The 24,201-nt window shown below is 50.4% G+C and overlaps 1 protein-coding gene across 1 annotated transcript in view; it reads left to right on the top strand.

The window, feature by feature from the left end:
- LOC138245863 (ATP-binding cassette sub-family A member 9-like) overlaps window positions 1-24,201 on the top strand; it is a 2,236,336-nt gene that overhangs the window by 441,404 nt on the left and 1,770,731 nt on the right. Inside the window, exon 11 of the mRNA XM_069199841.1 lies at window positions 19,162-19,220. Within this exon, the coding sequence (XP_069055942.1) occupies window positions 19,162-19,220 (59 nt within the window). The remainder of the gene's footprint in view (window positions 1-19,161; window positions 19,221-24,201) is intronic.

Consider the following 24,201-nt stretch of genomic DNA (forward strand, 5'->3'; position numbering starts at 1 on the left):
GAAATAATCCGGGTAGAGCCACAGCTATTTGGCTCACAGATACAGCACACATCAATAGCCAGGAAGATGGAGCTATGGCAAAGAATAGTCGACAGGGTCAACGCAGTGGGACAGCACCCAAGAAATAGGGAGGACATCAGGAAGAGGTGGAACGACCCACGGGGTAAGGTGCGTTCCACGGTCTACAGGCACCACATCGCGGTACAGCGGACTGGCGGCGGACCCCCACCTCCTCCCCCACAACTAACAACATGGGAGGAGCAAGTCTTGACCATCTTGCATCCTGAGGGCCTCGAAGGAGTCGTTTGAGGAACGGACACTGGTAAGTCAAATCTTAAATATCACATCCCCCACCCTGCCTGCATGCTATCACACACCCCCACCATCACACCCTCCCCTATCACTCCAGCTCCTCACTAATGTACTAATAACACAAACTACACATCCCAAACCCAAGACCTGCATGACACAACTAAGCATGGACACCCATCACTAAAGCATGCCCACTGCACATACCCAGAACACCCCCCAACCATCATCACACAAGCCCCCACACAGGAATGCCTGCACTGGGGTTCACGCACACCCACCCATTACACAGCATGAAACACACACATGCAATAATCATGTTCTTATACCCCTGCAGGAACCCGAAGGAACGTCAACACAACAGAGGGTCCAGACAACACCACTCCACCCCCAGAAGAGGCCCACAGTGACGACAGCAGCTTTGCCCTACTGGATCTTGATGACCAGCCCGGACCATCGTGGGCCTCAGGACAGTCGGTTCCCCTTGCCCAGCCACAGCCCAACACCGAAATTCCACCCTCTGGTAACACCAGCACAGCACCCACCCAGTGGGCCCAAACCTCCCTACCCAGGACAGGTCAATCAGCGGTGTGTCCACCACTACAGGGCACCAAGGCTAACCCACCACCCCAACAACAACAGGGACCTGGGGGCAGTGGTAGTGGGCACACGGTCCAGGGGACGGAGGCACAGGAACATAGGGGAACTGGGAGGGCTGCTGTGCGACAGAGGGAGGACAGGCCAAGGGAACCAACTCTCCACAAGGCCCTCTCCTCCATCATGGGAGCATACCACCACTTCCAGGAGACGATGGTCACGGTCCTGGACAAGTTGCAGGAGACCCTGCGTCTGCAGGAGGAGCAGTATTTGGGGTTCAGGGAGGAGCTCAGGACCATCGGCTCCGCCCTGGGCACCATCGTAGGGGTGCTGACGGACATTCAAAAGACCTTGAGGGACACTGTGGCACTCCAAGGGGCCCCTGACACTAGCCACGACGATGAACTGCCCACCACCTCCGCCGGCGCTAGTAGACGGGACGCCCCGCCACAGGACCACCACACCAGCACCCCATCCCCTGCAGACGGACAACCACCACGTAAGCGGGCCCTGAGATCCAGGAACAGGACAGAGGAAGATGGCAAGACCACCGCCAGGAAATAAGACCACCCTGATTGTCCCCCCACTGTCCCACTTTGTTACCCTGTCCAAATCGGAACTGCCCCAGCTCCACTTCCAATGGGCAGATGTGCAATGTACCTGTGAGACTAATAGACTGGACTCTGCCATGGACATTCCTCCACCATCACCCCTCACCATTTTACAACCACCCTTCATTTTTTAGCACTTAAATAAACACCCTTGAAACACTAAAAAAACTGGAGTCAGTCTATGATTTGTAATTTTGTATTATCAATTACAGTGTCATAATGGGTTACCCATTGGAAGGCTAACATACCAATGTCACACATCACAAGCCCTTCAAGGATGCAAGCAGTTGACACGTAGGTTACCACATTTGTGAAACTGAAATGGAAGGGGACAACTCAGTTAACAAATAGTGAGTGAAATGTCGGTACAGGATAGAGGTAGACGTGTGAAAGTTACTGTAATGTTAAACCTGAAAATGTACTCACCTGTGTTTCACTGGAAATATTGCTGGATGACTGACTCCCTGTTGTCGTTTTCTTCTTCCTCAGCTTCATCCTCATCACTGTCCACAGGCTCCACAGCTGCTACAACACCGTCATCTGGATCACCCTCCTGCAGAAAAGGCACCTGGCGTCACAATGCCAAATTATGGAGCAGGTGATGATGATGTTGCACACCTTCTTCGGTGAGTAGAATAGGGATCCACCTGTCATATGGAGGCACCGGAACCTGGCCGTAAGGAGGCCGAAGGTGCGTTCGATCACCCTCCTAGTCCGCCCATAGGCATCATTGTAGCGTTCCTCTGCCCTGGTCCTGGGATTCCTCACTGGGGTCAATAGCCAGGAAAGGTTGGGGTAACCAGAGTCCCCCAATAGCCATACACGGTGCCTCTGGAGTTGATCCATCATATCAGGGATGCTGCTATTCCACAGGATGTAGGCGTCATGCACTGAGCCAGGGAACATAGTATTTACCTGCGAGATGTACTGGTCTGCCAAACAGACCATCTGGACATTCATGGAGTGATAACTCTTCCTCTTCCTGTACACCTGTTCACTCCTGCGGGGGGGACCAGAGCTACATGGGTCCCATCAATGGCACCTATGACGTTGGGGATATGTCCAAGGGCATAGAAGTCACCTTTCACTGTAGGCAAATCCTCCACCTCAGGGAAAATGATGTAGCTCCTTACGTGTTTCAGCAGGGCAGACAACACTCTGGACAAGACGTTGGAAAACATAGGCTGGGACACCCTGATGCCATGGCCACTGTTGTCTGAAAAGACCCACTTGCAAGGAAATGGAGCACTGACAGCACCTGCACGTCAGGGGGGATTCCAGTCGGATGGCGGATTGGTGACATCAGGTCTGGCTCCAACTGGGTACATAGTTCCTAGATTGTGGCACGGTCAAACCAGTAGGTCACGATCACATGTCGCTCTTCCATTGTCAACAGGTCCACCAGCGGTCGGTACACCGGCGGATTCCGCCATATTCCAATATGTCCCAGCTGACGGTGCCTAAGAAGGACAACAGCGAAGAAACAGTCACTATTCCTCCAGTTATGTACCCACAGTCACACAGAACACGGCAGCAAATACAAAACCCTTCCTGTATGTGTGTTGAGTATAGGCCTAGCTATTTGTGACGCAGTAGTAACTGAAGCCATGTGGGACCATGAAATGGCGGCTGCCTGACCTCTAAACTGGGACAATGGGATTGTGGGGTAACAGCGCTGGCGTTGCACACTGTCGCGGTAGGCGGTCGTAGACCGCGGCGCAATGCTGCATTGGTTAACATTGGACCCTATGGGTCCCAGGAGCCAATGAACAGGTGCGACGGCGGTGATGATGCGCACCGCCGCGGACGTCACCACCGCGGTCGTCACCGCCATTTTCTATCTCTTCAATCACTAGATACCTGACCTTCGACAGGAGGAGACCTACACTGCTAGTGCTGCTGTGACCTCGGTCTGGAAGCGACGATGGCTGCTGCGTCTGGGGAAAGGGCCCCTGCCTTCACTGCACAGGAGTTGGAGAAACTTGTGGATGGGGTCCTCCCCCAGTAGATGCTACTCTACCGTCCTCCAGACCAACAGGTTAGTACACAGGGAGCACGTTGTATGGGCTAGGCCTGGGTGGAGAGGACTGGGTGGAAGAGGGAAGGGGCCAGAGTTCATACTACAGTAAAGCATGGGAATAAATGGGCCACATGGTCAGAGTAGGGAGGGGACCACTCACATTGACTGTGCAGTTGGTAATGACTGTTCCTCTTTCCTTGTGCATGTCATGTAGGTCAGCGCCCACCAGAAGAGGGACATTTGGCGTGCCATCGCCAAGGAAGTCCGGACCCTGGGGGCCCACCAGAGACGGGGCACCCACTGCCGGAAGAGATGGGAGGACATTCGCCGCTGCAGCAAGAAGACGGCGGAGGCTCAGCTGGGGATGGCCTCCCAACGTGGGAGGGGTGCCCGTCGCACCATGACCCCCCTGATGTTCCGGATCCTGGCGGTGGCCTACCTGGAGTTTGATGGGCGCTTAAGGACATCACAGCAGACACAAGGGGGTGAGTACAACCTCATTCTGCGGACTTTGCGTGCAGTGGAGGGGTCTGGGTGTGGGAGGTGGGCTGTGGGTGTCCCTAGGCCAGGGCGAGTTCGGTAGGCAAGGCCCATCCGTAATGTAGGCCATGTGGCACTCTACCCCACCTCAGAAGAGTGGCAAGTTGAGGTATAGTTGCCCCTGTGGCATCCATGTGCGCAGATTTCCACCATTGCCATGTAGGCCATATCCCAGAAATTGCATGTGCAGAGGCCAGGAGCACGGCGTTATGCATGGGGCTGCTACGTCTGTCTTGTCCGCCAACGGTAGCGATGTACCATGCACTAAAACTCTCTTTTTTCTGTCTCCCCCCCCTTTTCCTGCTCTCCCTGTCCTTTTGTACATCAGCATCATCAGGCGGAGGTACAGGTGCACCGGAGCACAAGGGAGCTGCATCCCACATGGCCATGGAGGGCCACACCACAGACTCTGACTGCACCAGTGGGATGGAGAGCGAGGGGACCTTCACGTCGGCTACTGGATCACCACCAAGCGACACGGACTCGTCCACCGATGGGAGCTCCCCTGTGGTGGCCGCACCATCTGTGCACCCCACTTCTACAGGTACAGCCGCCACCTCCGCTCCCAGCACCGCCCTCCCAGCAGCCCCTCAGCGTACGCCCCGTGCCCGCTCACCCAGGAGGGTGGGCATCACCTTCGCCCCAGGCACCTCAGGCCCTGCCCCAGTCACCCCTGCTGCCCTCAGTGAGGAGGCCATTGACCTCCTCAGGTCACTCACTGTTGGGCAGTCTACCATTGTGAATGCCATCCAGGGTGTAGAAAGGGAGTTGCAACACAGTAATGCATTCCTGGAGGGCATTCATTCTGGTCAGGCTGCCCTTCAGCGAACCCTGCAATCTCTGGCCTCAGCACTGATGGCAGCCATTTTCCCTGTGTCTAGCCTCCCACCTCCAACTTCCTTCACCCAGACCCAATCCCCTGTACCCCAGCCCATCCCAAGCACACCTACAGACCAGCATGCACACAAGTCAACACCCAAAAGTAGCTCAAGCAAACATAGGCACCACACACACCACAGGCACTCACACAAGCATCACACCCATACAGACACAGCAACATCCACTGCCTCCACTGTGTCCCCCTCCCCCTCTTCTCCCTCCTCCCTCCCAGTCTCGTCTACACACACACATTTGAATGCACCACATCTACAGGCACTAGGACTCGCACCAGGACACCCAGCACCACAAGCAGCTCACCTGCACTCACCACCTCCACTTCCATTTACACATCCCCTGTGTCCTCTCCCAGTGTGTCTGTGACGCCCCCTCCAAAAGTACCCAAATGCCGGCAGTCACTCACCCAACATCCATCCACCTCACGACAGCCTCCAGTACCTGCACCCAAAACACCTAAAGTGACACCTACTACAACCACCTCCTCTTCCTCCACTCCCAGACCCCCTCCAGCTACCCATCCCAGTGTCCGTCAGAAACTGTCCCTCTGTCAAATTGACCTTTTTGCCTCCACCCCCCCCTCCAATTCATCAGTCCCGTCGTAGCGCCTCAGCCAAAAAGCCTCCAGTACCAGTGGTGCGTGTTCCAGGCTTTTGGAGTGTACCGTCCACCAGGGCAGGCAGTAGGACCCGGAGCCAAGGCACTGGTAGCCCACCCCCTGTAAAGGCTCTGAAATTGGAGAGTGGACGACGGGACTGTGTCAAGACTCCTGGTGGGACAAAAATTGAAATGGGATCGAAGGCGATTGGTGAGTCAGCTGTAACTCCGAAAAAGGTGGGGAAGGTCCAAAGGAAGTCTCCCCAGCCTGTTGTGAGTTTCACGGCGGAGAAGTGCGCCATCATTTCCGGCGGTGCAGACACAACCGCCAGCACCATTGTCACTGGTCCAGAGACCACCGCCGGAGTCAATCCCCAGGAGGGCCCAACTATCGTTACTGGTCAGGAGACCACCGCCGGAGTCAGTCCCCAGGAAGGCCCAAGTATCGTCACTGGTCCAGAGACCACCGCCGGAGTCAGTCCCCAGGAGGGCCCAAGTATCGTTACTGGTCAGGAGACCACCGCCGGAGTCAGTCCCCAGGAGGGCCCAAGTATCGTTACTGGTCCAGAGACCACCACCGGAGTCAGTCCCCAGGAGGGCCCAAGTATCGTCACTGGTCCAGAGACCACCGCCAGAGTCACAGCCCAGGAGGGGCCAGGATGCCACAGCCCCGCTGCCCAATGATGGAACATCATGCCACACACCAATGTCCAGTGTGGAGATTGTCATGCCACACACCAATGTCCAGTGTGGAGATCGTCATGCCACACACCAATGTCCAGTTTGGAGATCGTCATGCCACACACCAATGTCTAGTGTGGAGATCATCATGCCACACACCAATGTCAGTATCAGAACCGCCATGTCAAAGCACCGCTGAACAGTCCAGAACCGCCATGTCAAAGCACCGCTGAACAGGGCAAAGACAGCCATGTCAAAGCACCGCTGAACAGTCCAGAACCGCCATGTCAAAGCACCGCTGAACAGGGCAAAGACCACCATGGCAAGGCACCGCTGAACAGTCCAGAACCGCCATGTCAAAGCACCGCTGAACAGGGCAAAGACCACCATGGCAAAGCACCGCTGAACAGTCCAGAACCGCCATGTCAAAGCACCGCTGAACAGGGCAAAGACCGACATGGCAAAGCACCGTTGAACAGTCCAGAACCGCCATGTCAAAGCACCGCTGAACAGGGCAAAGACCGCCATGGCAAAGCACCGCTGAACAGTCCAGAACCGCCATGTCAAAGCACCGCTGAACAGGGCAAAGACCGCCATGGCATGGCACCGCTGAACAGTCCAGAACCGCCATGTCAAAGCACCGCTGAACAGGGCAAAGACCGCCATGGCAAGGCACCGCTGAACAGTCCAGAACCGCCATGTCAAAGCACCGCTGAACAGGACAAAGACCGCCATGGCAAAGCACCGCTGAACAGGGCATGCACCGTGTAGGAATGAATGGACCGCCACATCATGCATCCTTATCCCATGTGCAGCTGGGACAGTGACAGGACAGGAACTTTCAAGGGGAGACTCATCCAGTCTGGTCACCAGTCCCCCTCCAGCACTAGTGGAGACCTGCATCTACTTGAGAGACTGTGGCTTTGCACTCCCCAGGATAGCACAGTGGGCAACCCACCCACTGTAGAGACTTGTGAGACTGTGGCTTTGCATTCCCCAGGATGGCACAGTGGGCAACCCACCCACTGTAGAGACTTGTGAGACTGTGGCTTTGCACTCCCCAGGATACATCAATGGGCAGGGAGCCCCGTCGTGGATCTGTCTCCGCATTCATGTGGCTGAGGTGCCCCCACTTCCCTTCCCCCTGAGGTGCCTGTAGTGTTTCTATCTGATGCCCCGGCAGTGTTCTCTCGGATTTTGGTCAGGTATCTATTGTGGGCCTCGCCCATGCATTTTTGGACTGTTGGTGCACGGACATTGTTGTGTACATATCTGCACTACTTCTTGTATTGTATATATAATTATGAGTGAATTTGAGATATATATCTGTATATTTTTTAATGACATGTGTATTGGCACATTACAATATTTGACCGAAATTCGCTTTGTGTTTGCATTCTTCCGGGGGGATTGTGGGTTGTTAATGTGATATTTTTTGACAGCATTGGTGTGTATGTTGTAATATGCGAAGGTGGGGTTGTTTGGTGGGTGTCCCCCTAACTTTTGCCTCCTTTTTTGTCGCTCTTCCATTGTCAACAGGTCCACCAGCGGTCGGTACACCGGCGGATTCCGCCATATTCCAATATGTCCCAGCTGACGGTGCCTAAGAAGGACAACAGCGAAGAAACAGTCACTATTCCTCCAGTTATGTACCCACAGTCACACAGAACACGGCAGCAAATACAAAACCCTTCCTGTATGTGTGTTGAGTATAGGCCTAGCTATTTGTGACGCAGTAGTAACTGAAGCCATGTGGGACCATGAAATGGCGGCTGCCTGACCTCTAAACTGGGACAATGGGATTGTGGGGTAACAGCGCTGGCGTTGCACACTGTCGCGGTAGGCGGTCGTAGACCGCGGCGCAATGCTGCATTGGTTAACATTGGACCCTATGGGTCCCAGGAGCCAATGAACAGGTGCGACGGCGGTGATGATGCGCACCGCCGCGGACGTCACCACCGCGGTCGTCACCGCCATTTTCTATCTCTTCAATCACTAGATACCTGACCTTCGACAGGAGGAGACCTACACTGCTAGTGCTGCTGTGACCTCGGTCTGGAAGCGACGATGGCTGCTGCGTCTGGGGAAAGGGCCCCTGCCTTCACTGCACAGGAGTTGGAGAAACTTGTGGATGGGGTCCTCCCCCAGTAGATGCTACTCTACCGTCCTCCAGACCAACAGGTTAGTACACAGGGAGCACGTTGTATGGGCTAGGCCTGGGTGGAGAGGACTGGGTGGAAGAGGGAAGGGGCCAGAGTTCATACTACAGTAAAGCATGGGAATAAATGGGCCACATGGTCAGAGTAGGGAGGGGACAACTCACATTGACTGTGCAGTTGGTAATGACTGTTCCTCTTTCCTTGTGCATGTCATGTAGGTCAGCGCCCACCAGAAGAGGGACATTTGGCGTGCCATCGCCAAGGAAGTCCGGACCCTGGGGGCCCACCAGAGACGGGGCACCCACTGCCGGAAGAGATGGGAGGACATTCGCCGCTGCAGCAAGAAGACGGCGGAGGCTCAGCTGGGGATGGCCTCCCAACGTGGGAGGGGTGCCCGTCGCACCATGACCCCCCTGATGTTCCGGATCCTGGCGGTGGCCTACCTGGAGTTTGATGGGCGCTTAAGGACATCACAGCAGACACAAGGGGGTGAGTACAACCTCATTCTGCGGACTTTGCGTGCAGTGGAGGGGTCTGGGTGTGGGAGGTGGGCTGTGGGTGTCCCTAGGCCAGGGCGAGTTCGGTAGGCAAGGCCCATCCGTAATGTAGGCCATGTGGCACTCTACCCCACCTCAGAAGAGTGGCAAGTTGAGGTATAGTTGCCCCTGTGGCATCCATGTGCGCAGATTTCCACCATTGCCATGTAGGCCATATCCCAGAAATTGCATGTGCAGAGGCCAGGAGCACGGCGTTATGCATGGGGCTGCTACGTCTGTCTTGTCCGCCAACGGTAGCGATGTACCATGCACTAAAACTCTCTTTTTTCTGTCTCCCCCCCCCTTTTCCTGCTCTCCCTGTCCTTTTGTACATCAGCATCATCAGGCGGAGGTACAGGTGCACCGGAGCACAAGGGAGCTGCATCCCACATGGCCATGGAGGGCCACACCACAGACTCTGACTGCACCAGTGGGACGGAGAGCGAGGGGACCTTCACGTCGGCTACTGGATCACCACCAAGCGACACGGACTCGTCCACCGATGGGAGCTCCCCTGTGGTGGCCGCACCATCTGTGCACCCCACTTCTACAGGTACAGCCGCCACCTCCGCTCCCAGCACCGCCCTCCCAGCAGCCCCTCAGCGTACGCCCCGTGCCCGCTCACCCAGGAGGGTGGGCATCACCTTCGCCCCAGGCACCTCAGGCCCTGCCCCAGTCACCCCTGCTGCCCTCAGTGAGGAGGCCATTGACCTCCTCAGGTCACTCACTGTTGGGCAGTCTACCATTGTGAATGCCATCCAGGGTGTAGAAAGGGAGTTGCAACACAGTAATGCATTCCTGGAGGGCATTCATTCTGGTCAGGCTGCCCTTCAGCGAACCCTGCAATCTCTGGCCTCAGCACTGATGGCAGCCATTTTCCCTGTGTCTAGCCTCCCACCTCCAACTTCCTCCACCCAGACCCAATCCCCTGTACCCCAGCCCATCCCAAGCACACCTACAGACCAGCATGCACACAAGTCAACACCCAAAAGTAGCTCAAGCAAACATAGGCACCACACACACCACAAGCACTCACACAAGCATCACACCCATACAGACACAGCAACATCCACTGCCTCCACTGTGTCCCCCTCCTCCTCTTCTCCCTCCTCCCTCCCAGTCTCGTCTACACACACACATTTGAATGCACCACATCTACAGGCACTAGGACTCGCACCAGGACACCCAGCACCACAAGCAGCTCACCTGCACTCACCACCTCCACTTCCATTTACACATCCCCTGTGTCCTCTCCCAGTGTGTCTGTGACGCCCCCTCCAAAAGTACCCAAATGCCGGCAGTCACTCACCCAACATCCATCCACCTCACGACAGCCTCCAGTACCTGCACCCAAAACACCTAAAGTGACACCTACTACAACCACCTCCTCTTCCTCCACTCCCAGACCCCCTCCAGCTACCCATCCCAGTGTCCGTCAGAAACTGTCCCTCTGTCAAATTGACCTTTTTGCCTCCACCCCCCCCTCCAATTCATCAGTCCCGTCGTAGCGCCTCAGCCAAAAAGCCTCCAGTACCAGTGGTGCGTGTTCCAGGCTTTTGGAGTGTACCGTCCACCAGGGCAGGCAGTAGGACCCGGAGCCAAGGCACTGGTAGCCCACCCCCTGTAAAGGCTCTGAAATTGGAGAGTGGACGACGGGACTGTGTCAAGACTCCTGGTGGGACAAAAATTGAAATGGGATCGAAGGCGATTGGTGAGTCAGCTGTAACTCCGAAAAAGGTGGGGAAGGTCCAAAGGAAGTCTCCCCAGCCTGTTGTGAGTTTCACGGCGGAGAAGTGCGCCATCATTTCCGGCGGTGCAGACACAACCGCCAGCACCATTGTCACTGGTCCAGAGACCACCGCCGGAGTCAATCCCCAGGAGGGCCCAACTATCGTTACTGGTCAGGAGACCACCGCCGGAGTCAGTCCCCAGGAAGGCCCAAGTATCGTCACTGGTCCAGAGACCACCGCCGGAGTCAGTCCCCAGGAGGGCCCAAGTATCGTTACTGGTCAGGAGACCACCGCCGGAGTCAGTCCCCAGGAGGGCCCAAGTATCGTTACTGGTCCAGAGACCACCACCGGAGTCAGTCCCCAGGAGGGCCCAAGTATCGTCACTGGTCCAGAGACCACCGCCAGAGTCACAGCCCAGGAGGGGCCAGGATGCCACAGCCCCGCTGCCCAATGATGGAACATCATGCCACACACCAATGTCCAGTGTGGAGATTGTCATGCCACACACCAATGTCCAGTGTGGAGATCGTCATGCCACACACCAATGTCCAGTTTGGAGATCGTCATGCCACACACCAATGTCTAGTGTGGAGATCATCATGCCACACACCAATGTCAGTATCAGAACCGCCATGTCAAAGCACCGCTGAACAGTCCAGAACCGCCATGTCAAAGCACCGCTGAACAGGGCAAAGACAGCCATGTCAAAGCACCGCTGAACAGTCCAGAACCGCCATGTCAAAGCACCGCTGAACAGGGCAAAGACCGCCATGGCAAGGCACCGCTGAACAGTCCAGAACCGCCATGTCAAAGCACCGCTGAACAGGGCAAAGACCACCATGGCAAAGCACCGCTGAACAGTCCAGAACCGCCATGTCAAAGCACCGCTGAACAGGGCAAAGACCGACATGGCAAAGCACCGTTGAACAGTCCAGAACCGCCATGTCAAAGCACCGCTGAACAGGGCAAAGACCGCCATGGCAAAGCACCGCTGAACAGTCCAGAACCGCCATGTCAAAGCACCGCTGAACAGGGCAAAGACCGCCATGGCATGGCACCGCTGAACAGTCCAGAACCGCCATGTCAAAGCACCGCTGAACAGGACAAAGACCGCCATGGCAAAGCACCGCTGAACAGGGCATGCACCGTGTAGGAATGAATGGACCGCCACATCATGCATCCTTATCCCATGTGCAGCTGGGACAGTGACAGGACAGGAACTTTCAAGGGGAGACTCATCCAGTCTGGTCACCAGTCCCCCTCCAGCACTAGTGGAGACCTGCATCTACTTGAGAGACTGTGGCTTTGCACTCCCCAGGATAGCACAGTGGGCAACCCACCCACTGTAGAGACTTGTGAGACTGTGGCTTTGCATTCCCCAGGATGGCACAGTGGGCAACCCACCCACTGTAGAGACTTGTGAGACTGTGGCTTTGCACTCCCCAGGATACATCAATGGGCAGGGAGCCCCGTCGTGGATCTGTCTCCGCATTCATGTGGCTGAGGTGCCCCCACTTCCCTTCCCCCTGAGGTGCCTGTAGTGTTTCTATCTGATGCCCCGGCAGTGTTCTCTCGGATTTTGGTCAGGTATCTATTGTGGGCCTCGCCCATGCATTTTTGGACTGTTGGTGCACGGACATTGTTGTGTACATATCTGCACTACTTCTTGTATTGTATATATAATTATGAGTGAATTTGAGATATATATCTGTATATTTTTTAATGACATGTGTATTGGCACATTACAATATTTGACCGAAATTCGCTTTGTGTTTGCATTCTTCCGGGGGGATTGTGGGTTGTTAATGTGATATTTTTTGACAGCATTGGTGTGTATGTTGTAATATGCGAAGGTGGGGTTGTTTGGTGGGTGTCCCCCTAACTTTTGCCTCCCCCGTGTCGTAGATGCAGTACTCACCGGTATCTTCTGCGCCTACGTCGCTGTTGGTCGTAAATGAGCAGAAAGACAAGGGCAGGAAGTATTTGGAGTTCCCGGTCCATGGAGTCGCCGTTCCTCGTGGGATGTGTTGAGGTGAGCGTTTTCCTATAGCAAAAGCTGTTTTCACCGTGTTTTTAACCACAGTGAATCCGCCCCGGAAAAGGTGGCGGATTGGCGGGTTGTAATGGTGTGGGCGGTACATTGTCTTCCGCCTGTCTGTTGGTAGTGACCGCCGCGCTGCTTGTCTGTACCGCTGTGGCGGGCGGTGTGTTAAAGTGGCTGTCTTTGTTGGCGGTTTCCACCAGGGTCATAATTCCCTTTTTTTGTCCGTCGGCCTGTTTGCGGTATTACCCCACCTTTTACACCGTCCGCCAGGGTTGTAATGACCACCTATAACTTTCACCCTTGAAATGCACTGTTTATACACTCATATATTACATCTCTACTTACAAGTTCTATGACAGCATGGATAATATCACTGATGACATCTGAAATTACATAATCTATGGCAACACTGTTAATGGTGCGGCATGACTTATAGTTATTTCATGGCACAAGGTATAGTTTAATTCTGTTTGTTTCTTTTTAATTTTAGTTTTATTGTGTGGCAGTCCTGTTATCCACATGCCCAAGTGGTTGAGACATTTCTGCCTGTGATGCAGTTACATCAGTGACACAATCCCTTTATTAGCAGGGCTGAAAAATTCAGCTTTCCAGTGATAACTCCTTTTCCATGCAAAGCACCAATACACCAGGGATTTTTCAGGCCGGTGCTCCTAACAGTGACAGTCCTTTAGCCCCCAGTGGGTGGCTAGTAGTGGTGTTTACCCCTATCTGGTTCCCCCCACAGAGCAGAAACCTCACAAAACATCAAGAAATTTAACCAAATATGCACTGGTCAGTGTTCCACCAACCATAAGGTTACTACAGTGTTCCCCCTACCCCATTTAGGTATATAATGGGGTTTTTGTCCCAAACCAGCTTTCTCCGGAAGACAGAAGGCTTACTAAACACCAAGGATTTTTTTTTTGTTTTAACAAAGGGTTAGAGGTTGCCCACATTGGACCAGGCCATAACCCCACAGGGAAAAGGGCCTTACAGTTTTACTGTCCTCCCTGAAGGGCAGATTGAAGTATTTGTCCCCAATCTGCCCTCCAAAAGTGCCAGAAAGCCCACTAGACACCACAGAAATGTAAATAAATAAATAAATAAATAGAACAAAGGTGTTGGGGTAGCCCAACATGCACATCACCATGCCCCCACCGAATTTATTGATAGTTTTCCCCAATATGCATCCACAATCTGCCTCTGGGAAAGTAGACAACATGAAAAAATTGAAAAGGTGAGGAGACATTCCACCATGTATAGGACCATGACCCCGCTATAAAAAAGGGTGTGATAATCTTGGTGCCTCTCCTGGGGAGTTGAAAGATGTCACTACCCCCAATCTGCCCTTCTTGGAGGACTGAAAACCCACTAGACACCAGAGACATGTGGAAGCACAGTTCTATAACCGCCATCTCAAAAATGGTATTACAATCTTTCTGTTCCCATTGGAGTAGAGTGAAATTGCCCCCAATCTGCCCCTCGAGGTAGGAGGCTGACTAGACCCCATGTAAAAAAAGCAAAACAAAAACTAAAAGGTTAGGGGCAGCCCACCAATGCATAGGGTAATTTCGCTCCACACCATTGGGCACTGCAGTCGTCTTGTCCCCCTGCCAGGAAGATTGGGGGGTTGTTCCCACTGGTAATTATTGAAAAATAAACAAAGACGTGTAGTATAGGGCCTTTCCTGTAGCCCACAAAGGTGCCATACAGTGCCTTTGTCAGCCTGGGAAGGCAGATTGTGGGTTTTCCCCACAAATGGTGGGGGCAGAATGCAGACTAGACACCCTGGATTTTACATTTTGGAAAAAAGAGGGACATCCCACACTAGCCTTTGGCAATTCTCCCAACCTCAAAGGGAACAAACTAATCTTTATGCCCCCCAGAAGGCAGAGGTCGGCATTCAATTTACCCTATGGGCAAAAAGGCCACTAGACACCAGGGACTGTCATAATGGTGCCAAAACAAGCAACAGGATGGAGTTACCTACTTGGCATCAAATCATTCCCTAACCAAGAAAGGGCAATAGAGTCTTGAGCCCTCCACTCTCCCTGGAGATGCACACTCAATACCAGGGATTTTACATTTGGGCAAAGCACATGCGTTCCATCTAGGCATTGGACAATAAACCCATGTACAAGATCAATCTAGTTTTTCTGCCAATGCCTTGAGGAGCACAGAGTGGTTTGACCCAGTTTGCACCACAGTTTTAGGCAGAAAGTCCACTGGATACCAGGAATAGTTTTAATAAAATTATAGAGTGGGAGTCTGGCTCATCCTGACATCAGGCCCCACCCTAAAGATTCAACAGTCTTTCTACTCCCTTGGGGATATAAGCATTTACCTCCCAAGGTCAAGCAAGCAGAAATGTTGATTCTTTTTGGCATTGTTTTTATATGTGGACCAACAAACATGTTAAATCCCAATATCTTCCCAATTGCCATCCAGAATGGCTGCACTTTTTGGGCTTGGGCTGGCCGGTACCCGGGGAAACCTGCTAAACCCACACATTTCTGAAAACTAGATACCAAGGGGAGTTCGGGCGGTGTGCCTTGCATGGTTACCAAGAAGAATTCCTACACACAATGCATACAAACCTCAAACTTTACGTAAAATCACATACTTTCCTTGTATTTTTGTGATTCAAACTTCTGGAGTCTGCAGGGATCCACAAAATGCTTACCACCCAGCATTCCCCCCTCTTTTCTCAATACAGAACTAAACCACTTGTGTGGCTAGTGCCTGCAACAGGAATGGATCAAAACAAAGGCAATGGAAGTACTAATACAAAGAATTTGCACTGTCTTTGGTTTGATCACTGAAATGTAAAGAAAATGTGTCTTTTTAATCAAGATTGAGGTTTGCAAAAGCTTCTGAGTAAAAAAAACCTACCTATGCACATCACATGAATCTAGACTCCCCTGGGTCTCTAGCTTTCAGGAATATCTGGGTTTCATAGTTTTTCATGAGTGTCAGCTGAGCTAGGGCCCAAAATCCACAGCTACCCACATCACAAAAAAGGGTAGGTTTTGAGTGGAAAAAACATGTCCATGTTCTTTTCTACAAGAGGCACTAGGCCCACCTACACAACGGGGTACCTTTTTATCTGGAGATGTATGAGAGCACTGGATGATTAGAAATTTGTGGATCCCATAACTTTTCCTAAAAAAAATTTGAAAAACAATTGTGATTTTAGTGAAAGTGTGTGGTTTGCATGGGCTACTGGGTAAGAAAACCTTCTGTGAACAACACACCCGAATCCCCTGGGTGTCTAATCTTTTTAAATATCTGGGCATGGTAGGTTTCCGTGGGCAGTGGCTGAGCTAAAGCCTAAATCCCACAGCTACCCTTACTGTAAAAAAGTGAATATTTTTGAATGGTGAAATGTATTCAGGTTGCTTATCGGAGCATTTTTATGTCACAGGAGCTAGGGCCAGCCACACAAATGTATCACCATTTTATCAAGATATGCGTAGGAACACAGAGTAGTGGAACATTTATTATTAGCAATTCCATTTTTCTACATTTCTCACTTCCAAATCTAAGCAGGTGTGCAATAAAGAAGATAATTTGCAAAATGTCTTCTGAATCAAATTATAAAATGGGTAACCACAAATTCAGAGGTCTAAAAACACAACCAGTGTTTTGAAACTCAGTTTCTTGTATGCATTTCAGAAACTGCTAGGTTTCCTTTATATCCTTTTTATTTTACCATTTGCATTGCTGTGTAGTCTGTGCACAATGGAAAATCATTGTAATGTGCAGCACAATTGTTAGCTCTGAGTATTGCATGCTCTTGAAGAACCATGATCCATTATACCACTGCAACCAGCGGTATATTGCTTTTGTGAATCAACCATCTTGACAAAAATTACAGATGGAAACATTGTGTGACGCCGTGGACTACCGCGGCATCCCTCTTTAGGACTGTGGTGTGCCCGGCAGACTGCATTTTGGGACTCCAGAACCGTGGCGACCCGTTTTTTGGTGCTCTTTTGGAGTTTTGTGCTGCTGTGCGGCCCAGGAGGCACATTTTGTGCTCCAGGTCACACCCCGGCCCTTGGCAGCCTCATTGGCTTTCCATTCCCACTTTACCTTACTTGGGTCCTTTCTCTTTTTTCTTAGTTTTTCTACTTTTTCTTCTGTCTTCATGTCTTGTTTATTCTTGGTCTTCCATATTGTCTTCTTCTTTGGTGTTTGTCTTCCCAGCATGCCTTGTTCCCTTTCCTTTTATACTTGCTCGTTTTTTTCATTCATTTCTAAATGGCCTTTCCCAATCCAAGTTGGTGTCGTACGTTCTTCCTGTTTTGTCACTTCCTGTTTCATGGTATATAAGCACTGCAGCTCACTCCTTCCTTGCGTTGCAACCACTTCCGTCTTGGTGGTGATTCTCGCTTGTGTTTCCAGTTTTCTACTTGCTCCTGCTTTTTCCCTGTGGAATTGATTTCTATTTCTTGCCTTTTTCATCGTTTTTTCCTCTTTTTCATGAGTTCCTGTGGTAGAGGTTGTTTCCCATTATTTGGGATTTTCCTCTGGGACTCCTTCTGGAGGGTATGGTCTGCCTTGGTGTTTTTTCTAGTCAGCAACACCGTGGTTACTAAAAGGAGTCACCCTTATTGTGGCCAGTCCAGAACCAGTAAGAAACCAGGCATCTTTCCAAGTACCACAAAAGGATGATGGACGGGGTGCTGAACAATCAAAACACTCACCCCCAGTCACAGATCTGGGTTTAATCCATTGTTCTTTTGCTCACTGTGCCACCCCAGTTTGGACCCAGCCATATGTGCATCAGTCTTGACCCTGTTCCTCATGGGAACAATCCTGCCCGAAATGCCAGGCTAGGTCCTCCCTGGACCGGAAACAAGGATCATGGGACCTGTTTCAGGGTATCACCCTTCATCAGCCAGGCTAGCTTGAATCCAGTGGCACAGTGAGCACAGAACCCACATCTGAGCATATCCTTCCCACTTAGGGCAACTTTAGCAACACAAAAGGATGATGGATGGAGTGCTGAACAATGCAAACACTCACCCCCAGAGACAGATCTGGGTTTAATTAATCGTTCTTTTGCTCACCATGCCACCCCAGTTTGGACACAGCCATATGCAAATCAGTCTTGACCCTGTTCCTCATGGGAACAGTCTAGCCCGAACTGCCAGGCCAGGTCCTCCCTGGACCGGAAACAAGCATACTGGGACCGGTTTCAGGGTATCACCCTTGATCAGCCAGGCTAGCTTGCATTCCAGTAGCACAGTGAGCACAGGACCCACATCTGGGCATACCTTTCCCACATAGGACACCTTTAGCAACACAAAAGGATGATGGACGGAGTGCTGAACAATGCAAACACTCACATCCAGTCGCATATTTGACTGGGGGTTGGGGTTTAATCCATTGTACTTTTGCTCACCATGCCACCCCAGTTTTGACCCAGCCATATGCACATCCCCTACAAGTACTGCAGCCTGCAGTGGTAAGAGACGTGCAGACCATGACACATTGTCACAAATGGCTGTTTTTCTACTCATTTTTATTATTGTAACAGTTTTTGGGAAAACCCCTAAGGGGTCTGCGCAAGTGGCTCTTGCTGAATTCATAATTTTGTCTACTTTTCAGAAATGTACAGCTTTCTTGGATTACCCACAGCTTTTACACTTGCAAGGAGGCCGAAACCATAAAAAATTAGAAAAAATGATTGCCTCTTAGAATAATGCAAAGACAGAGATAAAAAATGTTTTGATACAATTCTGCTTGTTCCTGAAACCTGGAGAGATGGTGATCCAAGTGTAGCACATTTTTTTTTTTTAAATGCATAAGCTTTCTAGCACAGCACCTTTTCCTTTTTTCCCACAAAAACAAAATGTAGCTATGTTTTGGCTATTTTCTTGGTTCCTTCCAAGGGAATCTACAACCCTTGGACACCTACAGAATCCAGAGGATGATGGGGAAAAAGCAAGCACATTTGGCATGTATACATTTTGTGGAAAAAAAACGTCTGACGGGTTAAGCGCAAGCTATCTCATACATAAAAGAGCTTGGCACCAGGGGGATATCTGTAACAGTCACCAGCTAATGGTCACAAGGTCATTATTTCCAAGATAATATGGTGTTTTGAGTAAAGGTTAGAGATACAGCATTTAAGACTACGCACATTAGAAGTTTTTTGATTCTCAGTGTATTCTGGAGCTCAAAGCCATTGTGCTGTATGTCTGAAAGTTCACTAAAGATTATGTAACGAGTCTAAATAAAAAGGTTTACAGAAGTTACAATGGTAAGTGATTTTTCCCGCTATTTGATCTTCACATCCTTGCACCTTATGTGGTATTTCAACTATTATCAAAATTTGTAAGTGCATATGTTATCATGAATGGAATAGTGAATTGTGTTCGTGTTTGGCAGTCAATGTTCAGGCTTTTACTTAATCTTTACGTGTCTACTTTCAGAATCCACAATGTTAAAAAGACTTACAAACAGGAGGACACAAACGTGGAAGCTTTGAAGGGTACGCATAATGTTTTACTGTTACCTTACATTGCATTTAAATCCGAATTCCCCAGTTACCACTTTGCAACAAACGTGTTACTTTATGTGTGCACTGTCTTTCTGGAAACCTTGCCTCGAGTCCACTCTGAACATTTTTTGGAGTGGTATAGAAGAATATGGTCCCTTCAACACATGTTACATTAATTTAGTAAGAAGAAAGGAACAATGTCAATGTTGATTTTCTTCCCGTGTTACCTAATTCCCAACTGAATTTAATTAGATATTACATACACAAACCCATGGTGGACTGTCCAGAGATCTAGTTTTCACTTAATGTACATGTCATGAGTTACTGGTAAATAATCACTCCAGACTAAGGAACTATTATGCTGCATCCACTATAATTGTTTTAGACAACAGTAATGAAACTGAAAATGTATGTTCGAGAACACTATAGAACACCTGATAACTAAGAAAGGAAACACTTTCTCTTTGCTTAAACTCTAAAACATGTATGGCACAAAGGTAAAACTTGTTTCCTGTGAAATTTCACAAAATATAACAAATTTGCGAAAATACACTTTAACAGAAAAATAGGGTTTGTTGGTATCACACATGATTTTTTTCCATAGGTATTTCTTGGACACTGGTTGGAGGAAATAATGTCCCTGCGAATATGTTACTTGCATGAAAATGTATGCTAATTTGGGAAATGCAGTGGGATGAAACCTGAGTTTCCACCCGCTGGCCTAGTGGAAAACAGCCTTCAGCATTGTCTCCGGCTCGTAATCGAGCCAGCGGCGATGCTGTAGGATGCAGGGTGCACCAGCACCCTCGCAATGTTCACTGTCTGCAAAGCCCCTGCACCTGTTCTCCACCATCCTTTTTGTGGCAGTGCTACCGCCATGAAAAGGCTGGCAGATTAGGACAGTCGCAACTGCCAGATCCCGGGGATCTCTGATGCTGGTTGTCCTGGCAGTCCCACCACAGCCCGACCACCTAGGTTAACATATGGCGCTTGATCGCCTCATTGGTGGCTGTCCGACATGTGTGCATGGAAAGTTTCAGGATGATCCATCTAGTGGGGAGACGAGAAAAAGCGGGGGTCAAAAAAAGTGTGTTTCCCATGTTAATTCCCATAGGGTCCTTAGACACTACTACAGCCCGAACCGCTGAATAGAATTACACCAAATTGGGCAGGAAGCTAGATCTTGGTGTGCATATCAGCGTTTTGTGATTTAGTGTAAATCCGTTCAGTAGTTTTGGAGTTATTAAAGGTTAACAAATATAGATATATAGGGACTCGGATCCTCCATGGATCCAACAGTCCTCTTGCTGATATCAGATTGGCTACCAACACTTCAACCTGGAAATGTTTACAGCCATTTTGGGACTCAGCTTCTGCTGACTCCCAAGAAAAAAACAAGGAGGGGGCAGGGTAGGAACACCCTAATATTCTTGCCTTGGTCCTGGTGTCCCCCTGAGGCCCCACTAGGCTAAAAAGTATATATTTTTAAAAAATAAATCTTTGAAATCCACAGGTGGATATGCTGATTTTGCCAAAAATGTTTTTAAAAAAGCACAGTCTTCTATACTTCTTATTAATTTGGCCCCCAGGTCGGCCAGGTCCCAGGGACATGTCTGGCATAATAAATGAAGAGGGGTGGACAGCGCCCCCCTCCTAGGGCTTTTAAAAACCCCAGGGACCGCCACATTCTCGGGGCTATGATTAATAAATATATGGGGGAAGTGCAGACCTCCCCAGGCCTTGGGGACCACAACATCCCCGGGGCAACATACTAGATATACTTAGGGTGGTCTCATGGATTCACTGGACCCTGGGGACCATTCACCTCCCCGGGACTTCCTTGCCATGCACTGCCAAATATATCACATCTTACAACACTCATGACATCTTTGATAATATCATTGATATCAATGTAATGTTTGTAGTAAAATTATTGAAGAAAAAACTTTGCATGGTGAGGGCGCAAGTTATGGTTACCTCAGGAAACGAGTTATAGTTACTTTCGCTAACTATGACTAATATATACATTTTTTTCACTTAAAAAACAAAGGTTACAGGGACGTGATAGGTACTGAATTTACTTGCACAAAACCATAGAAATTCAGCAGTTATAGTTACCAGCCCTAACTATAAATGACACCCTCAAAATGCACTGCTTATGACCTCACTTATTACATAACTCATGACATGGTCAGTGATGTCACTGATGAAACCACTGATGGCAGCTCAAATGACACATGACATCATCTAAGCATGTAAAAAATGTTTATGTGAGTTAAAGATACATTCTAAGGTGTTGCATAGGTTAAATAGTACTCTTCCAGAACTACTGATCAGTGATAGTATTTGTATTGTATGTCAAATGAGTGAATATGTGTGTGCCTGCATTCGTATGTGAGTGATTGTGTGAGTGGCTGTACAGTTGGGTGACTGACTGTCAGTAGCTGTTTTACTGAGTGAGTGGGTTTCTGGGTAGCTGTAGGGGTAAACAATTGGACCTGTGAATAGTTCTGGTTGTGAGTGAGTGGTTTTGTCAGTAGTTGTAGGGGTAAGTGAGTTACTGAGTGCTTCAATGGCTGAGCGAGTGGCTCTTTGGATGAGTTAGAGGCTGTGTCAGTATTTGTGTGGGCCAGTTAGTGGGTGTGTCAGTGACTGAATGTGTGTCAGTGAATATATGGTTAAGTGTGTACTTGTATCAGTGACTGTATAGTGTTATTTGTTGTATGTGTGAGTGAGGGGGTGTACAAGTAGTTGTATGGGTGAGTGACTCATTGTCAAGGTGTCTGGATGTCTGTATGACTGGGTGTCTGTGTAGCTGTATTGCTGAGTAAGCAGGTGTACGAGTGGGTGTATGGGTGTGTGAGTGGCTCAGTCACGGGCTGTATGAGAGAATAGGTGAAGATTGTATTAGGTGTGTAGGTCACTGTGTAGCTGTATGAATGGCTGTATGGGTGTATGAAGTCAGTGTGTGGGTAATTGCATGGAAAAGTGAGTGGTTGTGTGCCTGTGTTGGAAAATGGGTTATTGGTAAGGGCAGGTAGGTACCTACACTTAGCAATAGGCCACTAACCTCCACTAAGGTCCAGTTAGGTCTCAGTAAATTAACCCCAGCTCAACCCTTGGTAGCTTGGCAACGAGAGTCAAGGCTTAACTTAGGAGACAGAGTGTAAAGCATTTAAATATCACAAAACAGTAATTAAATAAAACACAGGAAACAGTTTAAAAATCCGAAACCAATTTATAAAAATAGATTATGGCGCTCATTACAACATTGGCGGTATAAGGCGCTTACCGCCATGCAGAAGACCGCCAATACACCGCCGCGGCCGCGGTAGACCGCCACAGCTATTATGACACACATCACGGAATCCGCCGAAATTCAAACACCCACACAAGTCTGCCACACCAAAGGTCAGCGATAAACTGGCGGAAACACATCCTCCACCTCCATGCCAACAGAAACATGCCCATGCTATTACGACCCACGAATCCACGCAGCGGTCTTTCAACTGCGGTATTCCATTGGCGGTACACACCGCTGCGCTCAAAATACACACACATATACAAAACACCGCCACATTGGACAATTCCAAATACACACACCTGATACACATACAAACAACACTCCCACACACCCAACACAATATAAAACACACACCCACATCACCCACAAACCCCTACAACCAGAATTTCTGAGAGAAGGCCAGAGAGACAGCACAGCTATTGAAAACCCCATCACACAGAGGCACACAACACCATCACCCACACTACACCCACGTACAAAACACCACATACCACTACACTCACCACACTCATCAACACATACACCACCCCACACATCACACAAACCACCCCATGGCACGCCAAAGATACCCCCACTTCTCCGAGGAGGAGCTCAGGGTCATGGTGGAGGAAATCGTACAGGTAGAGCCACAGCTATTTGGCTCACAGGTACAGCACACATCAATAGCCAGGAAGATGGAGCCATGGCGCAGAATAGTCGACAGGGTCAACACCGTGGGACAGCACTCAAGAAATAGGGAGGACATCAGGAAGAGGTGGAACGACCTACGGGGGAAGGTGCGTTCCACAGTCTCCAGGCAAAACATCGCAGTGCAGCGGACTGGCGGCGGACCCCACCTCCTCCCCCACAACTAACAACATGGGAGGAGCAAGTCCTAACCATCTTGCATCCTGAGGGCCTCGGAGGAGTCGGTGGAGGATGGGACACTGGTAAGTCAATTCTTAACTATCACATCCCCCACCCTACCTGCATGCTATCACACACCCCCTCCCTCACCCCCTCCCCTATCACCCCAAATCCTCCCTAATCTACCCATGACACCAACCACCCATCGCAAAACCAAGCCCTGCATGACAAAACTAATTATGGGCACCCCTCACTAAAGCATGCCCACTGCACATACCCAGAAGACCCCCCCAACCATCACCACACAAGCCCCCACACAGGAATGCCTGCAGTGGGGTACACAAACACCCACCCATTGCACACCATTACACACACACATGCAATAATCATGTTGTTATACCCCTGCAGGAACCCGAAGGAACGTCACCACACCAGAGGGTCCAGACAACACCACACCGCCCCCAGAAGAATCCCACAGTGACAACAGCAGCTCTGCCCTACTGGATCCTGATGACCAGCCCGGACCATCGTGGGCCTCAGGACAGTCGGTTCCCCTTGCCCAGCCACAGCCCAACACCGAGGTGCCACCCTCTGGTAACACCAGCACAGCACCCACCCAGTGGGCTCAAACCTACCCAGGACAGGTCAATCAGCGGTGTGTCCACCACTACAGGGCACCCAGGCTAACCCACCACCCCAACAACAACAGGGACCTGGGGGCAGTGGTAGTGGGCACACGGTCCAGGGGACGGAGGTACAGGAACATAGGGGAACTGGGAGGGCTGCTGTGCGACAGAGGAAGGACAGGCCAAGGGAACCAAC

The sequence above is a fragment of the Pleurodeles waltl genome, chromosome 7 (genome assembly GCF_031143425.1).
Source record: "Pleurodeles waltl isolate 20211129_DDA chromosome 7, aPleWal1.hap1.20221129, whole genome shotgun sequence".
Lineage (NCBI taxonomy): Eukaryota > Metazoa > Chordata > Amphibia > Caudata > Salamandridae > Pleurodeles > Pleurodeles waltl.